Raw genomic sequence first — 27317 nt, 5'->3', positions numbered from 1 at the left:
CAAGTTAGGAGTGTATCCTACAGTTTTAATAAGAGAACTATAGAAAACCTGGGGGGGCGGGGAGGGAAGGGGACAGATGGTAACTTTGTCTCCTGCTTTTTTTTTCCCCAGAAATTAGGAGGTGATAGACTGAGGGCATTCATCTGACCATAAAATAAATGTATAGCATTGTAAACCATTATGGTTTTGTATTCACAAAGGTCAAAATGTTTGCATTCCATTCTTATTTTTACACTCGCACAAAATAAAATCCAGTGAAATTTTCTATTTTCAGTTGAACTGTGTTTTAATCTTACGGAGGTAAGATTAAAATAATAGGAGGCTTCGAGTAGTGGCCTATAGACACCACTACTGTTTTTTCAGTATTAAGAATTCTGAAAAATCCTAGGTGACAACATTGGCTTTGAGCTGTTGGTAGAATAATTGAGGAACTGGGGCCAAACAATGATATATTGCATTGGAAAAAAAACAGATTTTCAAAACTTCTTAGGTTATTGTTACTACTGTGTTCTGTGAATTGTAATTTGGGCTAATTTTTTGTCTGGAAGCATGATTAGGACAGCAATACAGTTATTCAGTGTTAAACACTTTATTCAGTGAGAGAAATATTTCTAGCAATAAACTTATGGCACTGTGCAACATAAAACCTGAATTATAATTTTTGTCGTTAACGTCAATATGGCAGAATTCCTGTCCCAACAAAATAATTTGCAATCCATAGTATCTAGTACAGCTACCAGCTACCAGAGAATACCACTATCAGTATTTTATATTTTAATAAATCTTTTTATCTACAGTAAACTGAAAATTTTATTAATACATTGGTTTTGTGTCAAAATTAAATGTATATCCATTTCATTCTGTCTTCACTCATAGGTTCTGGTTCACCAAATTCTGATGATGATCAAAAAATGAATAATTTTATAGAAAAGGGTACAGTATTTTTCTTTTCTAAAGTCTTTTTTTCCAGTTCATTCTTTGATACATAGATTGACCTTTTTTTATTAATATATTATTTACAGTGAAGACCAAAAGCAGAAAGTTTTCCAGGATGGTAGCCAATGACATAGGTAGGAACTAGAAAGAAAATGTTCTGTTCCTAATCCAGTGCCTTACTCTATGCAACACTAACTCAGCAGCAAAAAATAAATAAAATTTTTAAAAATGCATACTTAGTTGTTTTTCATTCTTTATTCTAATTGGTAATTCTGTGGGCTGCTTCTGTACTAAATACACTGGGCACAACTTTAAAAAAGATCAAGGACACTGGTGGCTTAAATTAGACTATTGCAAATGCACTTCTCTGTTTTCTGGATGGGTGGAATTCTAATCTGTACTAAGAGTTCAGTCTATGCAATTCACAACATTATTCCACTATTTTTGCAAAGGTACGCTCCCTTTGAGAACATGTGGCTGATTAAATTTCTTCTGTGTGTTACATTCATAACCACGTGGTCAGATTTCCATATTACAGTAGTCAAGGTGGAGGTAGTATCATGTTTTGATTTAATCACGTGGAAAAGGACTTTTGGTCATATATATATGACCAAATATTTGATCATAAATATATATATATATTATATACACCCCATTACTGGTCCAGACTGTATTTACTTTTTCTGCATCTAACAGTGACACAATATCCTTCCAAATCCATCCAGACTTAGCTTAAAAATTTGGCAACAAACTGCCTTGGAATATGTTGTATGCGGGTTATAGATTGAACCCTTTTGTGATTGGAATGAAAATTAACTCTGCTTATAACAATTGAGTCATTAAATAAATGAAGTCCAGGGGCTGGGTGATTTGATTTTGGGAAAAGGCTCTTCTTGCATGGGATATGGCTACTTTCATTTCAGAATCTCTATGTTAATGTTTCATTATGTTTTCTGTTGTTACATTAGTATATCATTGCAAGAAGGCTTAATTTTATCTCTTTTGTGAGGTCAAAAGACTGAAACTATTTTGTGTAGTGAAGTTGCTTGCTGAAGTACTACTTCATAGGTTACGTTGAACCATAAGGTCAGGTGATGGAGGACGTTTCTTTTTCACTATTCTGTTTGATTTGCTGTTTGACAACTTAACTTTTAATCCTGAACCACAAATCCACAATTCAGTAATCGAGAAGAACTGTTAATATGAAAATATGACTATGGTGAAGGTTCCTTTGGAATCTGAAGCATAACATGAGGAAGAGCGAGAAATGTCCCCTTTGCTCAGTACTATCACAACTGCAGCGGTAACAGGTTAGGGAAAATGAGCTCAGAGACAGCGGAAGCCTAAGCACAATTCAAAAAAGCAACTCTCTCTCAATAATAGATCATTATGTCAATTAAATTATATAATTGGAAAAACTTGAGTATGGTTTACATGAATATTCATTGATATGTTCTCCTGAAGGATTCCGGCTAACTGGAAGCTTATGTTCAGTTTTTCTCATGAGAAAAACAACACTTAATCTTGTGCATGTTATGTCAATGACTGTTGATGAGGTATTTTCCTTTTGTCCCAAAGCAGTCTCTTCTAAACTTATTTTTTTTGCACAAGATATGAGGTCTTATAATGTGTTTGAGCATTACTTTATTTTTCCCTTTTTTAAAAAGAGTAATATTACGGTATTAATAAAACATGCTAATGATAATTCTGTAGAACTGTTGACATCTGTTTCAGCTTGAAGCCTTTCAAATGAAAGTGTGAATGTTTTTCACAGCTAAAATAGCATAACGTTTACAAGCAATGCCTTCTTCAGGGTGTAAGTTAAATGCAGAGCTGAGGCCATAATGAATGGATGTGTAATTCATAACTGTTTCCCAGTCAGCCCATACTTTGATTTGTGTACCTTGCACAGTGTAATGGAAGTCTGAAGAAATGTAATTATTTCATCTGCATTCTGTTAGTTTCGAGTAGTTGGATGCTGTACAAGGAATGTTCTTGTTTTTTTTTCCTTCACTACTATGTTTTCTATACCTTATAAAGAAGCATCTTTCCTCTGCATGACTTTCTGAATTTACATTGTATGCTCTTCCTTATATGTAAAATAAGGCAAAATGCTATGCCACTAGTTGCATGTTTTTGCATTTTCATTGTTTGAATGCATTTTCATTGTTTTGAATAGCTGACAAATGGAATTGTCAGCTAAATGTGAATGGAAAATGAGTTTTGTAAAATGTGAGTGCTACTTTGTCGTTATTTTCACACTGTTGTATGAAAGAACACAATTTACCATCAACTGTGTTCACAGGAATGAGCTTGTATGTAGCATGGTTGTAGCTTTTTGCACTGGCGTATCATGCAGTCAGTTCAAGTTCTTTCAGGTCTTTATCCATGTGTGAAATACAACCAGTCAAAATGGGTTACAAAAAAAAGAATAGTTTACATAGTTTATTTCAGTCGCTGTTAATATCACCCCTGTGTTCTTTGTCCGATGTGAACAGAAAGAGAAAACTGCTGACAAAGGGAGAAGTAATTTCATTTCAGTGATAGGTCTGTAAGGCGGTAACAGAAAATGCATCCATTTAGAAATATGAAACCATTGTCAATTTAGTCATTTTATTAAAACTTTTATGTAGAAGCATCTTAATTTCCATTGATTTGTATCATTAGTGACAGTATCAGGCAAGGGTTCTTACTTCATTAAAGGATCAAAAGTCATCAAAGATTGCAACAGTAGTATAAATAAGTTAAAATGCAAATGTTTCATGAACCAACGCTTCAGCTTTGTCTTTCTGAGTATTTAGGGGAAAAAAAAAAAAGAAATTGTGAATGTACTTATCCGAAGGTCTATTGTTAATATGTGGCTCTAGGGTCATGTTTCCCCTTCGTTTGCATTGGGGTGAACTTCAGAATAGCTGCAATTACCTTAGATACACAGAGATACTTGGTTTAACCAACTAGGAATTTACAGAAAATACTCTGGTCATTATGTGATGCAAACATTTCTCTTAGGAATGACAAATATTTGAAAATGTAAATAATGTTCTGTGAATTACTATTGAAAAGTGTGTTAGACATAAAGGAAAAAAAATGATAGGGAGTACTTCATGTCTAAGACTATGTAATTTTTGTAGAAAGGCATTGTGATCTGATTCCAGCTGAAGCAATATCTTTAGCTGTTTTACACGTTTGCATCAGTTAAGTATTTGGTACAATGACTTGTATGTGACTTAATATATCAATGTGAATCTGGTCAGAACTTGAGGTATTACAACATCCATTTCTGTAAGAAGCTTTAGTAAAGTTATATGCAAAATATTGTAGACTCTAATACCTCTATAATTATTTCAGGAGACTACATTCTTCAGTGAAGTCGTTTTTCTTTTCTGCAATCTGCAAATTTAAAAACAATTGCAAATAATATCATTAGGCAGATCTAACCAGAGTAGTTGTAATTCAAAATTTCTGTACTCCTAGCTGTTACCATTAACGTAAGGCTTTTCACATTATGAAGTGTACAACTAAAATTGCCAAACAATGCTGAAGTCATTGAGTTTTAATACTGTTTTCACAGAATCAAAAGTTAACTTCTCAGATGCCCTAATGCCAGAGTAAAAGTGTTTTTTTTTTCCAGTGTTTTAATATTTTGTCTGATTCAGGCATTCTCTTGTAAAATGGCTTCATTATTCTTATATCAAATCTAGACATCTCAGCATTGATAATCTATTTCTTTCTTTAACTGTCACCAGTACAGTATTTGATTCTATAAGCATCGTGAAATTTGGTAATTTAAATTTTTCCTTCTATGTAGTTGTCAAACGTTGAATCATGTGGGGACTTTAGTATGTCTAAAATACTAGCAAGAACTAAAAGAAAACTCTAAGCTGGTTAGATATTTCTCATTAAATGTTAAATGAATTATGCTTCATGTAAACTATTCTCTTGTCTGTCAAAACACCAAGATACTTGTCTCACTTTATTTTAGGTTTAAAGGATTTTTTTTTTAGCAGAGGGTTTTGACTGTTTCCTTGAATAGGGAATATATGAGAAAACAGTTTACAGCTTTCAAACTAATGTGCTATACAATGTAACATTTTGTAACGTAGCTCAGGGTAACATGCTGCAAATAAGATATAACTATTACCTTAAGCCACATCTTCCTGTTGACAGTTCATACGTGTCTCAGGTATCCTTCAGGTTTTCTTCATTGAATTGGTCGAGCCTGCTATACTGAAAAATAGCACAGTATGCCAAGGTAACCTTTCATATTTTACCACCTGTTCCCTTCAAGACTGACATGAGATCTCCAAGAATCGTGGATGTTGTTCTTGGACAGTTCTCCGATCTCCTATTTTACGATATATATATTTAGTTATATAAATAAGCAAGAGAATGTGTGTATGTGGCCTATGCAGGTTTTCTAATTTAGAGAAGTATAAAGTGTAGGTCTAAGCAGAGGCAAGAGCAGCAGAATTACTCCCTAGCCTGTCTCCTTGTCTTGCGCTGGTTGTAGAAAGGCAGCCTTGGCTGTAAATGGGGCAGCAATCACCAAGAGAGGTATTCAGCAGTGGCATCACAGCTGCTACTTGAGGTCAGTCACACTTAGAAGGGGCAGTTGACATCGCCTTTGTCCTGTTGTACAAATAAAGTCAAAAGCCTGACACTGAGATCTCAATCCTGTTTTCTTTCCTTTTCCCTGATCATTATCTTTTATGTGGTAGTTCTCTAGCTGTCTGGCAATATTGCTATTTTTCATCTGAGTCATGGCAAAACTGAATTTTCTTAAAACTATTGTAAACTATAAGCCATATATGAATGCAAGCAGTTTATTATACCAAATACTGTTAAAAATCGATTTAGCTGGTAAAATATTCCTATTTTCTTATTGCATCTTCAGGCACTTATCTCTCTAAACACAAGATGGCAGTACCGCTATTTAAATAGGCTCTTGTTTATTTACATTGGAATTATTGAGGCTTTTGACACATTGAAGTATATTTTGAACTGTAAGTTTTCTTCATAACATTAATTCATGATTTCTAGCAATGACAGTCTTATCTCTTGTATCCTGTTGTCCTATTAATGAGAGGAGTTTTTTAGTATGTACTGAAAAAGACGTTGGGCAGATTTGTTTTACTAGTGAACAAAAAAGCCAAAAGTGGGGTTTGACTCATAGAATCTGACACACGAACCTGTATTTTGTATGACCTGTTGCCTAGTATCTTGGTTTTTGCCATTTTTCCTGAGTTGTTAAACACTTCGATTTGAGAAGCCAAAAGTGACCACTATAGTCTTCAAAATGATTAAATAAACTAATCATTACTGATATTCACACATGGTAAAAGCTGTGAAAAGCCAAAAACAGTTCAATTTTTCTGTGTGCATGCTTCAGCTTTTGTTCAGTATCTCAGCTTGTTATGATTTACATGTCCAAAACAGAAGACAAGTCTTATGATGAGGAACACCTGTCTTATAATTCCCAATTCCAGATGAGGTTCCGTGTTCTTGCACCAAGCTGATGCAAGTTCAAGCTGACAGCAGAAAAAAGGGCTCATGGTCACTAGCGCAGTGTTGTACCACAGTTTTCCATATGTATAGCTGAGCAGTGATCTGAAACAAGAGTCAGTCTTGCTGAAAACAACCTCTGGCAGAAAATTCTTGAAGATGAGCTTTGGCCTCATCATTAAGCCAGGCAGATGCCAATGCAAGGCTGTGAGGATAGAAAACATTTAGGTGCAGTACCCTTTTCCGTTTCAGCCTGCACTAAAGTAAGTTAAAATAACTAGCATTGTGGTCTGAGTTCAATTTAGTTTGAACAGGACATACTTTGTAACAATGACACGTGAGGAAATGAGAAGATTATTTCTGGAGTCTTACTCTCAAATTTTTATAATGTATGACAGGAATAAAACTGTTCAACCATTCAGATAACTAGCATTTGTAATATTGATGAGCATAATTGATGATACAATGAACTACGTCTCCTTTTGAAGGAGTGGAAGTAACTTTAAATCATGCACTCTTCTTCAGGACATGTAGCAAACGATGATTTCTGTTAAAAAAAAAAAAAAAAAAAAAGGATAATTAGAATAAGCGAACTCCAGAGAGTTTAACAGAGAGAAGCAGCAAGATTCAATCTGCCTAATGATGGGTATCCAACATCTACTTTAAGTGGAAGAAGTATTACCCTTAAAAGACAGTGAAGAACTAAATGATATATCAAAATTCAGGCATGTGGCTGAGAAATTCAAATTCTAGCCCTGGTCTAGAAGTTGAACTACATCAAAATTATTCCTTCTACTAATTGTTAAAAGAAAGATGAGGGATGTATGGCTACAAGTGTACTAGTGACTATTACTTTATCAATGTTTGTTAGCATAATACTGTATTTTAAATAGGCCATAAGATTTCTGTTCCTACAAACAGAATTCTCTAAGTCAGAGATGATTTTAAGCTCTATTTTTCACATGACCAGTACTGTTGAAATTTGACTTTTTTGAATGTTGCATTTGTATGCTGCTGATCATATATAATTATTCTTTGTAATTTATTTCTTCTAAGATTGCTGATTACATCTCAGATTACTAGCTTATTTTACACATGTACTCTTACCCCTTACATTTTAGAGTAATTAAAATTTCATCTGTTTTCTTTTTTTTAAAGTATCTCAGGTGTGATCAGGAAGTAGGGCAGAAGAAGAGTGGAGGGGTTGTTAAATTTTTGAAAATTTCAGCGTATATTCTTGCAGTAACTGAGTCTACATTATCTTCTCTTACCCAAAGAGATAAAATTTGAGTTTGAGCCAAAGCAAAATTCATCCAATCCATCAAGTTCATTCAGAAGTCTAAGGGGAAATTAAGTTGGGCAAGAGTAATAAAATGCTGTATTTGAAGACCGCGGTATCTTCCATGTTCTACTTTGCACCCTTCACTTGTGAAAGTCGGGCTCTGCTTTAATAGAAATCCTGTTAAGTACTGCAGTTATGTAATGAACAATAATTTATTAAATGTTTGGAAAGAGGCAAATAAAGGCCGGCAGAATCATGTTTATTCTTTTTAAAAAAAAGATATACTTCACTTTTCAGCAAAGATGTCCAGGAAGCTAAGTTTGCCAACTGAGTTAAAGCCTGATTTAGGTAAGTTTACATAGTTGATTTTATTTTTATTGAAACTGTTTTGCAGAGTGTGCATACATTAAAGAGTCCTTACTTATTTAAACTATCATGACTGAGTTGCATTATCTGAAGTATAGAACTAAAATTTTAATTCCACTCTCTTTGGGGGCTCTCAGGCACAAAATGTCATTGCTGTCATCGTAAGGTAAGCCTGCAAATTTTGTACATGGCTTATCACATTTTTGTCATAATTTTTAGGCATCTGTCACTCCTACTTCCACAATAGTGCTGTGATAGAAAAAGTGTTGAATAAGCAGGTAATTTATTGTAAGGAAAATTGCTTGCCTGTTTAAAACCATCTGATATATTTTAAATTGAAAATACAGTATCTTGGGAACAACAGGATACGTTGAGGTCTGCTCAACAAATAGTTGGATGCGTTTTTACAAATGGTAATTGTCTTGTGACCACTCTCCATAAATGAAAATAACATACAGCTGTTTGCTGGGTAGATGGCCAGTCTGAGAATTTCAATTTTCTTGAAAAAGTACAATACCTTTTTACATAATAAGCAATTAAGTTGTGAAGTTTGTAATGCTAAAGGTTTTGCATAACTAAAACAACATACAAGTGAATAGGGTTTTTTTTAGAGCTTTTTCATCAAAAGTTGACTGCCAGCTTGTAGATCAGATCCAGCTCCCCAGCCTTTTAGAGAAAAAGATGATCAGGGACAGCTGTAGACCTACAGCAGTAGATGTAGCCTGTATAGGAAAGCTGCCTTCTGTCTGCCACAGCTCTCTTCCCCTCTTGCAGCAGAATCCCTTGCATAACCCCAACAGAAAACAGATCAGGATCAGACTGTCAGCTGCAGAACTGTGTATTTGACAACCCTTGCTATCAGCAAGGGAAGAATTGATGGCACTGGAATATCCTGAAACTCAAGAGTTAGACCACCCTGATTTACATTACAGCTTGCTCTGCTCAGATAAATGTGAAGCTGGAAGAAACCCTCAGAAATCCTTTAATCCATTGCTATGGCAAGGATCCAGGTGTCTGGCAGTTTAACCTCTCATTCATGAGCCTCCAATAAATAAGTTTCTAGAAAAATACCAGACAAAGTTTGTGTTTTATAGCCAGTTAAACAAATTTCCTGTTATTCAAACAATATTCAAACGATACTCCCTGCTTCCATATTAACTTAGTTTTTCTTCTTGTCCTTTCCACAAGGAACATGGATAGCTATGGTTCTGTTTCTCTTTGCTAGGCCATTTTTTATGCTGTCGAAAGCTGTCATCACATTGCTAATCTTCATTTTTGCAGATAGGTTTAGGTTTGTTTTTGTTTTTGAAGTTGCGTTGTCTAAGTCTAGGATGGCTTCTGTTAATTGCCTCTGGGTGAGTTTTTCCTCATCTTTCTAAGGCTCTTCTATGTAGAACTAGAATGATTTAACCATGGCATTGTTGGCAGTAAGGAACATAAAAATTTGGTTTGTCTTTTCATTGTGTGTTTGTTCCTCCTTACTACGTTATCAGACTTTGCAAACTGGAACACATTTACACTTAAATATTATCAAATTCATTTTATTCCTACTGTTGTTTTCACTTGAAATTCTTCAATATCAGTAAGTACATAGATTTTTTTTTTTAATTGAAGCAGGGAGAAAAAAAGAATGCTAAAACTCAGTATTTTCTAATGTTAAAATTGTCAGCATATTCTACATGATTTAGTATTTGCTGTTCTAATGAAATAATGGAGCTTTTTTGGTCAACTCACTTCTGGTGTATTTCTTTACTACTTAGTTGTAATGGTCTTTGGTTTTGCTTGACTTTACCCTATGTGTAGCTATCTGCACCTACACACCTCATTTTGTTATGTATAAAAGTCTTAAAATTTCAGGTCTGTAAATAACTTTCTTAGGCAATGAGATGTCTGTTTTCATTTGACTTACCATCTTTTCTCCTAGTGGAATAGTTTTTGCATAGGGTTCTTCAGTGACTCTCAGCTTGCTTGTATTTTTTTGTCACTTATGTGACCGTATGTACTGGATCTAGGAGACACCTCTGAAATGTCTTTCTCACAAGTTTATTATCCATATTTTCTTTCATTTTCTTCCATGGCTTCTTGAACCTTGATCACATTTACTCTTTCATGGTCGTGTTCTTTCAAAATACTTTTCTGTCTCTAAATCTTTGACCTACTCCCCTTTCTCTCTAGCCAAAACAAAATGTGCTTCTATATTTATCTTCCAATTCCTAAAATAGAAATCATCTTAATCATACTGTAGTCTGCATTATACCATTACTTTTCAATGTTGTAACCCAGATGATTAAGGTACCATTACCACTAGGTCCTACTCTGTGGTTTGGTTGCTTAGAAGAGGCTCATCTTTCCTTCCTTCTGATGAAATGGTTTTGTAGTCACACTATTGTAACTTCCTCTTCATTCAAAACTAATCTATTAAGAAATTAGATTCTTGCCTGACTTCAGGGTAAAGAATATGCACTAATGCAGTTAAATCTTTTACTCCCAGTTCTCCTCTTTGAATGAGTTGTCCACTCTCTACAATGTCTGTATTGTTTGGCTAGTTAATCTTTGTGTTTCCCTGTCCGTTCCAATACTTCTGGAATTTGTACACATGCTTTTCAAATGTTCAACCAGCTGCAACCGAAGAAAAGTACATTTTATGCCTGTTGCAGTAATTGTATCTTTCTCAGGAAGAGAAGGATCTTTCCTGAAATAAGGAGTATAGAAAGTATGTTCTCAAATCTTTAGTCAAAGGGGTATAATTAATGAAACCACATGTAGTCCCACGTTCTAGTGAGATACTAGGATTTGAGTCATCTTTTATTCATGCAGATGGTTTACAATTGGTTTGCGTTTTTAAATTCTGAATGTACCAATATATTCCAGCTTTTTTGGCCTTAATTTGGTTTACAGAATATTTATGCTTTTTTTGCAAATATGTATTTTAATGTCAGCAAAATTCAAATGTATGATTATATTCAGAGTGATTAATCTGTTAGAGCTGGAAAAAAATAAAAAGCCAATAAATATTTAAACTTGAAGGAACAAGCATCGTAAGAGGTTATGGTCATTAAAAAAAAATATGAAACGATTTTCATCATTTTACACTGGATTTGATATTTTTCCTAGGCAATGTTTTTAAATGTGAAAACTTGAGATGTCAGCATATGAGTGGTTGACCTAGTTTCTTTTTATGATTGATGTTTTACATTTGAATTAAATAAAATAAAAACAAGGCAGGACAATAATTTTTCTATCCTTGTTGGAATGAGACAAATCTCTCCTGAGAGTTTCAGTGTTTATATTGTCTAGATACCTGTATTTTGTCAGCTGAAATCTAGTTTGTAAGATTTTTCAAATGCATGTTGGATGTTCTTTGTAGAAAAGTTGCAATTATTTAATGAAATTAGCATATTGATACTTCTAGTGCGTATACAGTTAAACATTGCTTTTTAGCTCATAATCCTGCTTAAGAAATGTTCCGTGCTCCACCTGAAGATCTAAAAGAATAACTTAGTTTTAGGAAGTCATGGTATAAATAAAGTGCACCAGACTTTACTGGTAAGTGTTGTCTCGTGCTAAAATTGTGGAATGATGCATTGAGAAAGTAAAGCATTAATTTGGAGTGCACAGATAATTTCAGACATAATTTGGAGCGCACAGATAACTTCAGACATGCTGATGTATTAAGTATCACCACAGGTACAGACACTACACAGCTAGAATAGAGCAGCATGGTTTGTTTTGAACTTTTTTGTTAGTATGAGAATTCACCGTCTGTTACAAGAACCATATTTGCCAAGCAAAAAGACTAAGACAACCTGATGAAAACTGTTACTGCCATATTGTACTTTATTCAAAAAGGAGATCTTCAGCTTTTCATAGCAGTGCCAAATGGCATTTGGTAGCATTTGATGTTTCTCTTACTAAAAGTTCAGGTGTGTGCAAATGGCCTATGAAAACTCCTTCATGTAGTTTCCTGAAGTGGGACAATATTGTAAGTCATTACAGGTTGTGTAATTATGATGTCTGGTTGTCCCTGTCCTTCTTAAACTAAAATAGTTAAATCTTAAAAAAAAAAAAATCATTAAACTGTTTGTCATGGAAACCATTTTTTATCTGATCAATGAGCTAATTGACAGGTTTTTTTATAATTTTATTTTTCTTAATTTTTTTTAAGGACTCATGTTGTTTAGTGATAACTTTTACTCTTTGTCTCAAGAAGGCAGAAATGTCCAATATGCTTTATCAGGGAGTGTAGTGACAGGTCAAGGGGTAACAGTTTCAAACCAAAAAAGAGCAGGTTTAGATTTGATACCAGTAAGAAAGAAGTAGTGAGGCACAGGAGCAAGTTGCCCAGAGAAGCTGTGGATGTTCCAACCCTAGAGGTGTTCAAGGCCAGGCTGGATGGGGCTTTGAGCAACCTGGTCTAGAAGGAGGTGTCCCTGCCCATGGCAGGGGAGTTGGAAGAAGATGGTCTTTAAAGTCCCTCCCAACCCAAACCATTCTGTGATAAGTCATTCGTGGCAATTACTTAATAACTACCTCTGCAAAGAAAGATTGGGTGCTTTGTTGGAAATAGAATCAAAAAGAAATATGATTAAGGAAGAATCATAGTAGAAATATAATTAAGGAAGAATAAAGTAGTAATAAAAAGCAGTAGTATGATACATATACTAAAGAACAAAACTAAAAGATGATCTCAATTTTCTTAATTCCTGCATTTTGCTCTTTCTAATTAATACCTATCTGTTTTCAGATGTCAAAGACAACTCTTTCAGTCGATCCAGGAGTTCTAGTGTAACTAGCATTGATAAAGAGTCACGCGAGGCAATTTCAGCTCTTCATTTTTGTGAGACTTTCACAAGAAAAGCTGATACATCACCTTCCCCGTGCCTGTGGGTTGGGACCACCCTGGGTACAGTGCTTGTCATTGTACTGAACCTACCCCCAGGAGGAGAACAAAGACTTCTTCAGCCAGTAATTGTTTCTCCTAGTGGTGAGTAGAAAGCAGAGTACAGCCTAAAGATACTTAGATAAATATTGCTGTTGTTTCTCATGCTTTTATTTTATTATATTAAGAAACTATTTTTCTCAGTTATGGAGTAATTGGAAATATATACTTCATTGATCTAGCTAATAAGGTTAACAATATAGATTGATTACTTTTATTACCAGAATTTTAATGTTCCAAAGTTGAAAATATAATCTCATAATATTAAAAGAAAAAAATCTGTTGAGAAAAGTAGACTTTCTCATTTTAATGTAGTGGATGGCAATAGTTAAACAGAGATAGTAGAGAACGTGTATTTTGTTTTTGTTTTTTTTAGTGCTATGGTAGGAAACTTTCAGTTCTACTGAATCATGGAAAAAATAAAAATTAAGGGCTGTCTATTTTAATGGTTTAAATACTAATGATGAAGTATTCTTGTGATTTACTGAGAGATCTTATTTTACTGATACACAGCAACTGATTTTGTTGTAATGATGTCTTAATAATGGTTTTCAGAATGTTGCCTAAATAAAGATAAACACTGAATAATGTACTGTTAGGCATAGATTTAGCTTTCGTACTACGACGTCATTGCAGACATGATGCATGTTTGTAAACTTTGTTATAAATATGCATTCCAGCTCCATTCTTTTAATAAATAAATACATTACCATTGATGTTAATGGAGTATGTTCAGACACTTAAATTTTGAAGACTGGTTTAACATTTTATTGAATGGGTATGTGAACTGGCATGTGCTTCATTGGTTTTCAGATTAACATCCAAAGGTTTTACTTCTGTTTTGTTTAGGCAAGTCTAAGTTCTTGTTTAGCTTTCATTCTGCTAACTTCATAAAGGAATATTTTGTATTTAAAATTCAACTTAGAACTGTTTTAGAAATCTTCTCAACTTCTATTTCTTAGGAACCATCCTGAGGCTAAAAGGGGCAATCTTGAGAATGGCTTTTCTGGATACCACAGGATCTTTAGTCTCACCAGCACATGAACCCTGGAGAGAACACAATGTTCCTGAAGATAAAGATGAAAAAGATAAATTGAAAAAGCGACGACCTGTTTCAGTGTCCCCCTCTTCCTCTCAGGAAATCAGTGAAAACCAATATGCAGTGATATGTTCTGAAAAGCAAGCAAAAGTTATCTCACTGCCATCCCAGAACTGTATTTATAAGCAAAACATAACAGAGACTTCTTTTGTTCTTCGTGGAGATATAGTGTCATTGAGTAACAGTATCTGCCTTGCATGTTTCTGTGCCAATGGACATATTATGACTTTTAGGTAAGACTTGCTTGATAGTAAGATATACATACATATATATAAATAAAAAATGAGTCTTAAGTTAGATAAAACTCAATAATTTATTTTTCCAGAAGAATATCAATAAAATAAATGTACGTTCACCTCAGTGTTGATGAACTTCTAACATCTGGGCCAGGATATCTTTGATTATATATTCCTATTATTTATCACTAACTCAAGTTACACCAATTCAACAAATAATTTTAAGTCCTTGAACTCACGAAGATTGTCTCAAACATGAGCTTACTCCCTGATGGGGGAAATTGCTCTAAGTTAGACCTTTAGCTAATCATAGCTCTGCATGTTTTTGGTGCAGCTGTTACAGTTCTGTTTGCTTTTCAGTCATGTCTTGAGCTTACTATTTTGTTGTGTAGCTTGCTCATGTCTCAAAGACCTTAAACTCAGGCTATAAAGGTGAAATTGATGACAGTTGTAGTATAGAAAAATCATCTAAATTAAGAGGTTTAAGTTATTAATTTAAACATGTAAGAGTAATGTTTGAAGGTACTTATGTCACGGTTGTAACCTTTACCTGTCCTTTCTCTTGAATATTTGCAAATGCTGTTTTATTCTGAGTAGGGGTAGGAGGGAAAAAGACTGTATATACCTATATCCTTGCACCTACATTTTATTCGTGGCTAATGGTAAGATGAATGTGGAATATGGCACTCAAAATTGTGCCAGTAAAATTCCTAAAAGATCATTTTAAAAGTTGCAAATATCAAGCACTAAGCTTGGGAAATTCTATAAAAAGATGTTCACTTCTTCAGGGAGTTGCTAGGAATAAAACTAAAGCTGTTTCATATCATAATTTAAAAAGTTTGTCTTGATTTTTAAGTCTGTTGGTAACTCCATTGATCTATACCCCAGTATACATTCTAAACATCTCTAGAAAATGCTGTTCACCTTGCTTGTCTGCAGGGCAAGTACTGTTTTTTCCGTAATTGAAGCTGAATTTGGTAATGTTCACATTCCATATATTCAAACAAATCCCGTTTTTTTCAGGATCAACTTTATTTTCTAATGAACTTTGCATCGAGAAGTAGGTGCTAAATTATAGATATTGAATTGTTATGATGTGTAGATAAGTTGAACTCCCAGGGATCGGCTCTTATGACAACCTTACCCTGACATGACTTTTTGTCATGAGTTTATTTAGAACAACACGAATTTATTTCAGGAATAAGTTATTTCTGGTGGCAGCTACGCTTGTTTGCCAAGGGAGTTGGACCTATCAAAGAGGAAACTTCATAAGCATGAAATTGCTGCCATTTGTGTAAAGTTGTCAGAGCATCGTCATGCCCAAGATGCCCAATGCCTATCTACAGATATAAATTTAGATAAGACCATTCTGCTACAGGTTTGTTTAATACTCTGAAAATGCTGTCATTAACGTCATGCTTGTCCTATGTGACCTAATATTGTCATGATTTCTCTCAAAGCTGTAAGGATTATTTGATGTTTCCAGCAGTCTGAGGCAAAGTAGTTCCCTCTTACTAACTCAATCTAGCAATATTCCTATTTTACATACAAGCAGTGCAGATGTGTCATTGCTGGATGATGTGCTTACAAGAAAATATTTCTTTTTATTTATTAATATGACTATGGAGGAAAGTTCTACAGGTATCTACTCTCCTTCCTTTTGTTTGTCAGTTTCCTGCTGTTGGACAACACATAGTCTGTAAAATGCAAGGTTAACACTTAGAAATTTCAGTATCATGCTAAAGGCGGGGGGGGGGGGGGGGGGGGGGCTATTTATTAATACATGAGGCATCCATGCATTTAGTATTTCTTTGAGGGAGAGGAATGTTTGGTAGCTTGAGCATTATTACAGCATGAGTGTGTTGCATCTGTTCTTCAGTAGCCTGATACAGTAAGTACTGCAGTTCCATATGCAGAAACAGAAAATATAAGGTAAGCAAAACTTTGATTTAAGAGGATTTCCTCTTAAATATACAGTCAGGGAAAAAGAGGCAGGCATAAATTCACAAAATTATTGTTTGAGATTACTGAATTCTGTTATTCTTTGAAAGCACTCCCCCTCCATATTTTCCTCCGTTATGTGAACAATTCTTTCAGACCTGTGGTTTTATTCAAGAAAATCTTGATCTGAAAGAAGAGGCAGGATATTTAATTGCATATGAAAGAAAAAAAATAAGCAGGTATTAAAATATTTCATTAGTAATTACTGAATAGTACTTTAAGTGCACCTTTGATTTATATACTCAGAGTATCATTTAAATGATGCTTTCAAATGCAGCTGTTGCAGATGTCTGTTTCTCTTTTTGAGGTGCTAACTGGAAGATTGCATAGTTCTGTTTTGAAATTTTTCTTCACTGCATTAAATGATATCCTGTGTATGCTATACTTATTCAGATAGTGAGGAGGAAAATAATGTGCTTTAAAAATGAGCCATTTGATCAATAATAGATAATCCTGCTACATTTGCTTTTTTTTATTCTGTCTTAAGTTTGCCAAGTTTAAGGCCACTGTTGGATGTGTATTACCTGCCACTCACCAATATGCGAATAGCCAGGACATTCTGCTTCACCAATAACGGACAAGCACTCTATCTTGTCTCACCAACTGAAATACAGAGGCTCACCTACAGTCAAGAAACATGTGAAAATCTCCAGGTAATTAGTAAAACCAAATTTACTGTCTTCTAACATAGCTATCCTCCGAGTCTCTATTTTAAATTCACAGTGCTTACAGTAATTAAATTTCTCACAAAGCTGTGCTTCAACTATCATGCTCTGATTTTTCTCATTGTAGAGTCAAATTCAGGATGAATTTCCCCCACTCTTACATTTTACTGTTTCATCCATACTCCTGTATGAAACAGTTTCATCCATGTTTAAGGTACACACAACTCTTGTTCAAATGATGCTGGTGGAGGTGCATGCAGACTTAAGTGGAGATTGCTAACTTAAGATACTTGAAGGAAATTATTATGTTGCAGCGGTATAAACAATTTCAACAGATTCACTACAATGCTTCAGCTTCAAAGTTGTATAGAATACAGATATAGCAGAATACATTATGCAAGTTCTGTTTTGCAACCTGTGGATATGAGTATTTGTAGATACAGTTTCAACAGAACAAGATCAGAAGTGTTGCCCAAGTTGAGAGGAAAATACAGCTTTACTCAAATACATTTCTTTGTAAATATTCTTGAGCTATAAGCTTGCAACTATCTGAACAGATGGTCTGGACAGATTTCCTAATATGTTTTTATTTTTTGTTTCCTAAGTATCAGTGACTACCTACTGCAAAAGCAGATGTCTATTAAAACACATTTGTTTTGAAATTCAAATCCACGAAATAAATGTCTGAAGTGACAGAATATTTCATTAATTTGTGTGTGAAATTATGTATGCCTTGTTGTATCTCTTTATTGCAAAGGAAATGTTGGGTGAGCTCTTCACTCCTGTAGAAACACCAGAAGCACCAAATAGGGGTTTCTTTAAAGGCCTGTTCGGAGGTGGGGCACAGTCACTTGACAGAGAAGAACTATGTAAGTTTTTAATATTCTTTATTTTTCTGTTATTTCCACCCAAGGAAGCCAGTTATCCTTGAGAAATGTTTTGACTGTGTTAATAGGACACTACATTTGCAAAGAGGAAACTGAGAAAGGGAACGATAAGAAATAAATTTTCATAGCTTTACATGTTGCACACCTTACCAACAAGATCAGAAAATGTTACTGTTTTCTCACAGACTGCTTTACCTTATTTATTCAAGATTGGATGATAAGACAGTAAAAGGGTCAACTGATCTTATATTTATTCATTTTTAAGTCTATAGCACTGTCCATAATTCTCTTAATGCTGGTAAACTGAAAGAGACTGGTTCTGGAGAGCACTACATTTGGACAGTAGGAAAACTGAAACTATTCTACTTCAATTCACCTACTAGATTTTTTTCTTCATTTGGCTTGTGCCTCAGAAATGAGAGAGAGGACACCTCTCTTATATACTCTCTAATATACTTTATTGTCCTATGAATAGAGGACTGAATTAAGTTCACATTTGGCCAAAACTTTATTGCATTTTGTCATTACTTCTTGATTACATACTTATTAGTCTCTTATTGTGGTTGTATGCAACATTTTAATATATTTAAAGGAAATAAAATCTACTTAGTCATAGATTTGCTAGTTGAAACATCATTTTATGCAAGTTTATTGGTAAGTACAACTGTTTGCTTCTTAGTGTGAAATGTTGCTGTTAAAACAGACAGGGCTCCCTGACAAACTTTTCTATTATAAGTTTGTTTGAGCTATCCAGTAAAAATTAATCCTTACTTCTTTGTCCATATATGTTGAACACACGTGTGTATTTATAAATATAAAATATTGAGAGGTGTTTTCCAATTTTAAAATGTCATTTGTAGTTATGTACGCATAATAATTTGAAAGGTTGGTCGAGTATTCTATTAGAGAAACTCGCACGTAGAAAGTACATATTTAATTAGCATGACTGGGACATGGGAAAACTACCAGTTCATGGCAACAGAAAAGGATACTTATAACTTTAGAAGGTATCATTTTACATCATTTCAAGTTTCCACAATTTTGCACTGACTCCTCTGACGTATTTTTAAGGAGATCTCGAGTGGTTTTTATAACTGTCTCTGGCTTTGTGGTTTTCAATAGAAAATGCTTTTTTGGCTCAAATTGTCAGAATAAAAATGCTGAATAGGGAAAAAATCCAAATGAATTGTAGCCTGACGGTGAGTTCAATGACAACTAAGACATCTGAAAACATCTTCAGAATAGTAATACTTAACATGAGGATCACTGCAAAATCTGTCTGCAATAAGTGAAATGATTTTCTGTACGTTCTTCAAGAATCAAAATGTACGTAGTATTGGTTGAAATGAAAATCATTCTTCCTAGAACCATAAAATCAGATCAGAAAATCCTGAAATACTGCAGCATTTTTTTTATTTAACAATAATAATATTCTTTGTTAGAGGTGGGGGGAAAAATGTTAACCATAATTTCATTTTTAAAAGACAAAAATAAAAAGATTATTTGGTTTGACTTTAATACCCAAAAAGGCCTTTGCTTGTCCTTTCTTTCGATATTTGTAGAGTATACAAGTCAGTTTGAGAGAGATATCAATGTCTAAGTTTCTAAACTGAACTAGGTGGCTGATGTCCCAGTATGAGCAAAGGAGATATAGTCAGTATGGTCACCGGAGCAGAGCTGTTCAGCTCGCCACTTGTGGGTGTTTATTTTAGGATGAACTGACTTGTTCATACAGCTGCACTGTCTTTCCAAGATGTATGTTACTTTTCTTTTAAACGTGTTTGCTTACACTAATGGGATCACTGATACCTAGTCTTTAGGTGTCTGAATCTAAAACTAAACTTCCACTGTAGAAAACTTATGCTGGTAGGTTATACCAGCAAAGCACTTCCAGTATTGACCGCAGCTCCTATTACTGAAGTTCTCCTGCTTTGCTGAATTTCCAACACCCTCCTTGTGAAGCAAGCTGTATTGTTAAAAACTGCATAATTCTGTTAATGACGGCGATGTCAACACTGTTGTGAGTTTTAATTTCATGCTTGAACTGTGACGAGGTTAAAATTTTATAAAATGCCTGGAAACTCTGAAATATGTTTTCAAAATCTCAATTTGATTAAATAGTAACAAAGTAGTGAGTATTGCTCATAGGCATGCTTATGATTAAGTGTTTGCTGTCCATGTAAAAAAAAAAAAAAACACCTCTTTATAAAGCAGTTATATTGATATTTACGTCATAATGATAAAAAACCCTACTGTTCTTTTTTTGCTGCTTTGCAAATGCCTCCAGTTGGAGAATCAGCGTCTGGAAAGGCATCAAGAAGTCTTGCCCAGCATATTCCAGGGCCTGGGGGTATTGAAGGTGTCAAAGGAGCAGCATCTGGTGTAGTTGGTGAACTAGCACGAGCCCGGTTGGCACTAGATGAACGAGGACAGAAGCTGGGAGAACTGGAAGAAAAAACTGCAGCTATGCTTTACAGTGCCGATTCTTTCTCTAAACATGCTCATGAGGTGAGTTCATTACATGTTAAACTGAGAGCATTAAATCGATTGTCTATTGAATATGTGTAATCTTTGCAAGAAACTGACTTCCACTTTAAAGGCATATTAGAGAGGTCTAAAGGGAATGCAATGTCATTTATAAAGTACTTCATTTCTATCTTGCAATCATTACTCCTAATAGTTAAATATTAAGGTAAGCACCTTTTGGCACATTGGTCTGGAGTGTGCCATCTGTCTGAGTGGTATGTAGATTTCCAAAAGGCCTGCTCATTTCCCATTACTTAAAGAATTTGTCACTGAATTAGATAAGTAATGCTCTGTGTGAGATTCCTGTGGTTCTTAAGAAAGATCCAACAGTCTGTGACTCCAAGTTCATTTTTTCCTCAGTCACTACAAAGGATAGCTGTTCTCTTGAGTGTTCTGCAGATCTCCTTTCATCCCCCAATCTTCTGTGCAACCTTCCCATTCTCCAAAATTGTCATCTTCTATCAGAGACCAGAAAATCAGCAATGATGTCACCATTAGAAAATTCATCATGCCAAACCTTCACTGTTCAGCTATGATGCTTTGTTTGTGTTATAGCACTCTTTAGTACATTATAGAAACGTTAATTAAAAATTGTTTCTTTGTTTTTTAGATGATGTTGAAGTACAAAGACAAGAAGTGGTACCAATTCTGATGATGCTCATCAATTACACCCGTTTAATTTTGTCCTGATGAAAATCGTGTTTTTCATTAATTTTGGCAAGAACATTGAAATTTAAAGAAGTATTCAGCATTGGATACTGTTGTTTTCTAGCACAAATCACACACTGTTTTACCTCAGTCGTGGCTTTAACTGAGGAGCTTTATATTTAAGAGAAACGTAAGAAGAAAGAAACCTTGAGTGTTTCTTAGCTGTTGGTTAGCTGAGAGTTGGAGAACAGAAGCAGGTAACTGGAATATGTGGAAAAGGGTTAAAGGAAGTAGTGTGATGGGCAGGGGCAATGCAGGGTCAATCCTGTGTTAATATTTCATATGCCAAAAGTTCTTGTGCTGTTGTACTTGCTGCCAGTGTTATACCCTCCTGTGAGGAGAGGCAATAAATCAGGGGTCCGAGAGCTGGAATAAAGTTGTTTGTCTTGCTGGACAGTAGCTGACTTACACTTACCCTCTCTAGGACTCGCTATATTTACCATTATTGTTGAAGAAGAGTGGAAGCTTGCTGTCATTTCTTTCATCAGAAAAGCTGGAAGCTTGGAAAATTTCATGTTGAAAATTGTATACATAGTTGACCTGTGCATAGTCTTTCCTTGGACCCCGATCTAGTATTGTATTCACATCATATTCTGTGAAGTGCAAAACAAGAGAATACACAATTTTTGCATTAAAAGAAGTCAAGTGAATAATATGACTGGAATGTGTCATGCTGGGAGTTTTCATTTGTGTTATGGATGTGCAATGTGAAATGTGGTAACATCTTCATTGTGGTAAGAATACTTCAACTTCTGTTTAGTTAAATATTACTTTTTGCCAAAAACAATTATTGGTTCAGTTTGTATAACATTTAGAACTGGCTGTGGGTTCCATTCATGCTGTGAATTTTTATAAAAGTTTAACAATGTATCTTTACAGCCACTATTTAAAATAGCTGAGATAGTTTCGCTTAAAACTTATGTTCTAGATGCCCCTCTAGTCATTTACTCTGAAATCAAATAATCTCGTACTCAGGTTTTCAAACAGTTTTACACTCCATGGAGGTGCTGATGCATGAATAATGACAAGCATCTGATATTTAATAATTGTCAGGATATTGTTTAGCAAATTTCTAAACCCTGCTAGTAGAACTATTTTACAAGTACCTATCTCAGCCCCACAAAGTGTTAAAGGCAGCTTGCCTAAAGTTCAGATTTAATCTGTAAAGCAGTGTTTTCAATATTGTGGGCAATGTTAAGTGTCCACTAAAACTCAGTGAAATGATATTCAAGTTGGGTAAGGTAAATAATTTAGCTGAGCTTACTTGTTAATGGCTGCTGCGCTAAAGCTGTAATAGTGGGGATGACCAGGGGTCTTTTAAAATAAATGTTTGCATTTCAAAAATGAATTTGGCCTTTGTTTTCCTCAAAAAGGCAGGAATAGTTACTGTCTGGTTTTGTTTTGTAAAAGGGAATACTTAGAAGCTGATAGGTGATGTCTTTCAATATTGTCAGAAATTAATTATTTGGGTCTGCTTGTCCAAGCACTGCATTTTGTGTGTGTTTTTCACACGCTTTCCAAATGTTCTGAAGCAAAACCTGGGTTATATCTGTATTGTGAAGTGATGTTGCAGGTACATAGATATGTGAACCTTAAAATACATATAAAAAGATGCCAAATAGTAAAGTTAATGATGGTTCTTAATTCTTTTTTTTTAATTTGTCACTCATCCCAGTAAATGTGCTTGGGATTTGTAGCACAAATCGATAAGTTTTCTGATTTTATCTATAGTTACATTTAAAGACAAGTAATTTTTTGTTGCCAGTATGAAGGCATACCATACCTTGTCAACTATATGAACATCACAATTTGAACATGTGGCACTGTTTTCTTGATGTCTCTGTACCATATCTATTGAGGCAACGTTAACTCAGCTTGCCACACATTTTGTCTCTGCCTATTAATCTATTTTTTTAGTGTCCAACTAATGCATATTTAAATCAATACCATTTTGTTTAAAGTCCAGGTAGAAGAGAACTAGATAAACTCTGGTCATACCATTTACAAAAATATAACACCCTACCTGACATTCGTGCCCGTCCTTTTCTCATGTTCATAAATGGAGATGACTGATTATTATTTAACTTGTTGAAGATGAACTGTGTTTCAGAACAACAGAATCATCCTGGAAAATTAGTCTGGTTAGTCTCTGGGAGAGAGGATGGCAAAAATACTCTTCAGCAAATTGTGGTATCAGTTCAATGGAAGATGACCTTGGCTTGAAAGAAAAGCATATTAAACTTTTTCCCATCGGGAAACATTTGATGACCACCAGCAAGCAAAAAATGAGGCAATGAGAGACAACGTGCCAGTACAAGGAGAGCAGTGGTTTATTTGGTATTATAGAATGTATCATAGTTGAATCTTTTGTTGCACATGTTCAGAGCATGTTTCTAGATTTGAAAACTAATGAAATGATTGCTCAGAAGATGAATATGAAAAATGGTTCTTGGTCAATAACAGGGGCTATGTACAATCTCAGTGTAAGATGTTCCTTATTCCTTCTCTGTGGAAGGAAGTTGATCATATACTTGTATCTTCTGCTATTTGTGGTGCACCTTTTGTACAGCAAACTACATTGAAATCCTTGGGGGAAAACACCCCTGTGGTTGTTTTTTTTTTTTTTTTTGCTAGCATTTTAGTTGTGTGAAACTTTTTTAGAGTGTCTGGAAAATTATAAAATACAATTGAGCATTAGTTTTTTATTTTTTTGATGGAAGTGTAAGAAACTGCTGCTACCTATCTGTTTATATGTAGTGTGTCTCATTAGGAACTGTAAACTGAAGAAGCTTTTCTTCACCTTAGTCCTGCCAAATTGTAACTTCTGAATGTTGATATGTGTAAATATGCGTGTATTCCAAATAAGTCTGAAAGTGTTACACCACAGGCATCTCCAGTGATTTGTTTTTTGGCAAAAAAAAAAAAAGTTATAAAATATAGTAATATATAGCTGTGTTCTTTGTCTTTATACAAAGATTTTTGCCTGAGGTGGTACTTACACGACAGGTGATGTTAGAAAGCTACATCCAAAGGAGGATTTTTGGAAGCAAGTTCACTTCCTTTTTTCCTTTTTGTTTTCCTTTCTTCTTTTTCTTTTTTTTCCTTAATTAATAGCACTGATCCTACCTGAACTTTTAAACTTGAATTTTTCCTGCACTTTAATTCAATCATGATACTTTATTCCTTAATTTTGTTTGGACATTTGTGCAGTTCAGGTTCATTATTTGTATATAAGCACACACATTCAGTGAAGAGTTTAGAGCAGGTTACTTTGGGGCACATTTGCTAATTGTGACTATAATTCAGAATGTGTGTTTTCTTAGCAAAATATGTATATACAAGTATATACAATGTAGAATCTAATGAAAGGCACTTATCCTGTGTCAGCATTCAGTTTATAAATTACTGCAACACTTTCAGATATGTTACTAGGTAATACAACAAACTGTTATATTTATACATACTGCTTAAGAATATACTTTTAATTTTAAATAATTTTTATATGTACACTTCTACCTTTAATTTTAAAGACTTATGTTCAATTTTTAAGTCAAAGTACTTAAAGTATGTATATTATCCATAGAAGAAGTTGTTTTAAGCTTATGAATACATTCATATCTCATATCGAGATGATACAATTACTAAGCAATGAAAACAAACAGCCCATTTTGCTTTGCAGAAAATAATTATACTTTTACCTCCCATTTTGAACATTCTTTAAAAAAATTCCCTAAGTATGAAGAGGGAAGATAGTGCATTCAAAAAACTAATGTACCGTAGAAGTTTTCTCAATAGCTGCAGTCAATGGCTGACTTGCTTTCTATGATTTTTTTTGAGTATTCACATGAAAGAATTTTCAGCTATATTCCTTGGACTCTTAAAATTCCCAAAAACTGAAATGAGGTTTGTCCAACACAGATTTTCTTTGACTAATGTACAAGTCTTCATTATACATCAGCTCTTTACATGTAAATCAATTCTTTTGTATACCAAATGTGTGTTGAAAAACCTATAGCCTGTGACTGAAGAAGTACCCTCCTCCCCTTTCTCATCATGCTTTCACATAACTGGTGGATACTGATGGTGGCTGAAGTTCTGCATGTGGTGGGGAAGGAGTGCAAGGACTTGCCTCCCTCTACAAGTTGCAAGGTAACTTGTCAGTGGAACTTTTACCTTCGTTCTGGCCAATTTCTTGTATAATGTGATTCTTTCTGAGTAGATGTTGACAGCTGTGCTACTACCACAAAATCTTCACTTTGTAGACAAAAACAAATGATGTTTGAGGGGAAGAAGTGAATCAACAAATGCGTAGTTTAGGAGAATCAGGTATACTGGTGTTATTTCAGTTTTCATTGAAAAGCTAATTTAAGCTGGGCCAGTTTCTCTCTCTTATGTATGTTATAAAAATGTGCTGTCTATCATCTATTTTATTACTGTTCCAAGCCAGATGAGCGTGCTGCATTTCTGGGTTCTTTTATTCTTTATAAAGTTCAGGCTTAAAGACGTGGGTGTTGGTAAAGAAGAAACAAGACGGAAACATAGAACAATCAAATGAAAGCTGTCAATTGGCATTCCTTTTAGTTTTTCATAGTAAGCACCTCAAAATGTTTGTCATACAGCCGTAGGTTTCTTTGACACTTGCATTTGTTTTTATTAGTACCTAAGTTACATATTACAGGCAAATAATAACTAGAAGTTAAGCTGTTTCAGTTGAAAACATGTAAGGAGTTGTATGTGGATTACTACTACCATTCAGTGATGCAAAGAGTGGGGTGGGAACATGTTTTAAATATTCCCTTTTAAAAAAGAACTGTAAATAAGCAGTAATATGTTATTTTAGACCTGAGCTCTGCTATCTGTAGTGATTAGAACTAGGAAAACATGCTGCTTTCTAGTTATGCTACTGTTTCAGTGTACCAGCACCATGGGCTGGGAGGGAAATCAGTAAATTTTTGTAACATTGCCCACTTGTGGGTAAGCATGCTTGATGTGTAGCAGTTCTTGTTTATGTGTAACTTAGTGTGTACATGTGTGTTTTTTCTTTTTGTTCATTGCAACTTATTTTCAGTTAAGTCTTGCTGAGCCCCACTAGTTCTTCTGAGGGTGATTACTGGAATATGCATTTTAGGTAGGGTTGCAAATCCATCTGTCTACAAATATAGTTTCATATGAACTGCAAATTGTACTGTTACAAACAACTATGTTAGATTGCATAGAGTTATTTTACTTACATGTACTTGAACTGAACTATGTCATCATAACAAAGTAAAAAAAAAATTAAGTATGGAATATTTTTGTAAATAAAAATACCTGTGCAGCTGATATTTTAAATTTAAAATGTATTATATGTTAATGTTTCAGAAAAAAATGTTCATATATGTGTATATGAATGTGTCATTATGCTGAAGGGCTCTGATTGGGCAAAATAAACTATTCAAATCTCTCCTGAAGTGAGTCTAATTTACTCTCCCCCTCCCCCCCCCTTTTTTTTTTCCTTCCCTTAACAACCCTTTTCCTGCTGTCTGGAGTGCGCAGTAAGTCCCTTCTTGCCAAAAGAGTCGTCTTCATTTTGCTTAAAGTTTTGAGATGTCCTCTATAATAAGGACATCTTGCAAGGATAGCTTTCAATCCATTAAACTTCCTGTCTTTTGTTATTGTGGGGGTTAAAAAAAAAAATGTTCTGAATGATGCATAAATGCTGAATCTGAAGAGAGGATGGGGCAGTAATTCTGAGATGTGTGAAACTGCAGCACCTTGGTGAAGTTTTTTTTTTAATCTCATGCCACCTCAAATAGTTAAATACTTCAGTGCTGGTTGTTTTAGTATGCAGTTAATGCAGTGAGAATATAATTTCATCTGTATCAAAAATCTGCTGGTTCCAGACCTTCCTGCCTCCCTTTTTTAATTCCACTCTAATACCTGAAAGCTGTGTATTCTGAACCTTAAACATGGAGTTATAAATAAGATGATGCGTTGGAATCAAAAAGTGTGTTAACTTCAGTTAAATGGAGGGTGTTCTGAGCTGTCACAATGACTCCAGCCACTCAGTGGCTCTGGTCATCATCTTCATTACTGTGGCAAAAATAGTTCCCTCCTCCCTGTGGGACTGCATGGCTGCATATGGCATCAAAGGACTGACAAAAGGAGGGAGGGTATTGCCCAGCTAGGGC

General features: G+C 34.6%; 1 protein-coding gene across 12 annotated transcripts in view; it reads left to right on the top strand.

Annotated features, from left to right (window-relative positions):
* The window catches only part of STXBP5 (syntaxin binding protein 5), a 114281-nt gene extending 87693 nt beyond the window's left edge, over positions 1-26588 (top strand). For 3 of the 12 annotated variants that reach the window (XM_040550746.1, XM_040550747.1, XM_040550745.1), the window contains 9 exons: positions 877-933; positions 1023-1070; positions 8018-8068; positions 12831-13070; positions 13988-14357; positions 16849-17014; positions 17784-17895; positions 20201-20421; positions 21050-26588. In XM_040550746.1, coding sequence (XP_040406680.1) covers positions 877-933; positions 1023-1070; positions 8018-8068; positions 12831-13070; positions 13988-14357; positions 16849-17014; positions 17784-17895; positions 20201-20421; positions 21050-21091 — 1307 coding nt within the window. In that variant the 3' untranslated portion in view covers positions 21092-26588. The remainder of the gene's footprint in view (positions 1-876; positions 934-1022; positions 1071-8017; positions 8069-12830; positions 13071-13987; positions 14358-16848; positions 17015-17783; positions 17896-20200; positions 20422-21049) is intronic. The other 9 variants (XM_040550750.1, XM_040550749.1, XM_040550748.1 and 6 more) reach the window with 3 other exon arrangements.
* Positions 26589-27317: the final 729 nt, after the last annotated feature.

Source organism: Cygnus olor, chromosome 3 (genome assembly GCF_009769625.2).
Source record: "Cygnus olor isolate bCygOlo1 chromosome 3, bCygOlo1.pri.v2, whole genome shotgun sequence".
Lineage (NCBI taxonomy): Eukaryota > Metazoa > Chordata > Aves > Anseriformes > Anatidae > Cygnus > Cygnus olor.
This window is presented reverse-complemented; position numbering and strand designations above follow the sequence as displayed.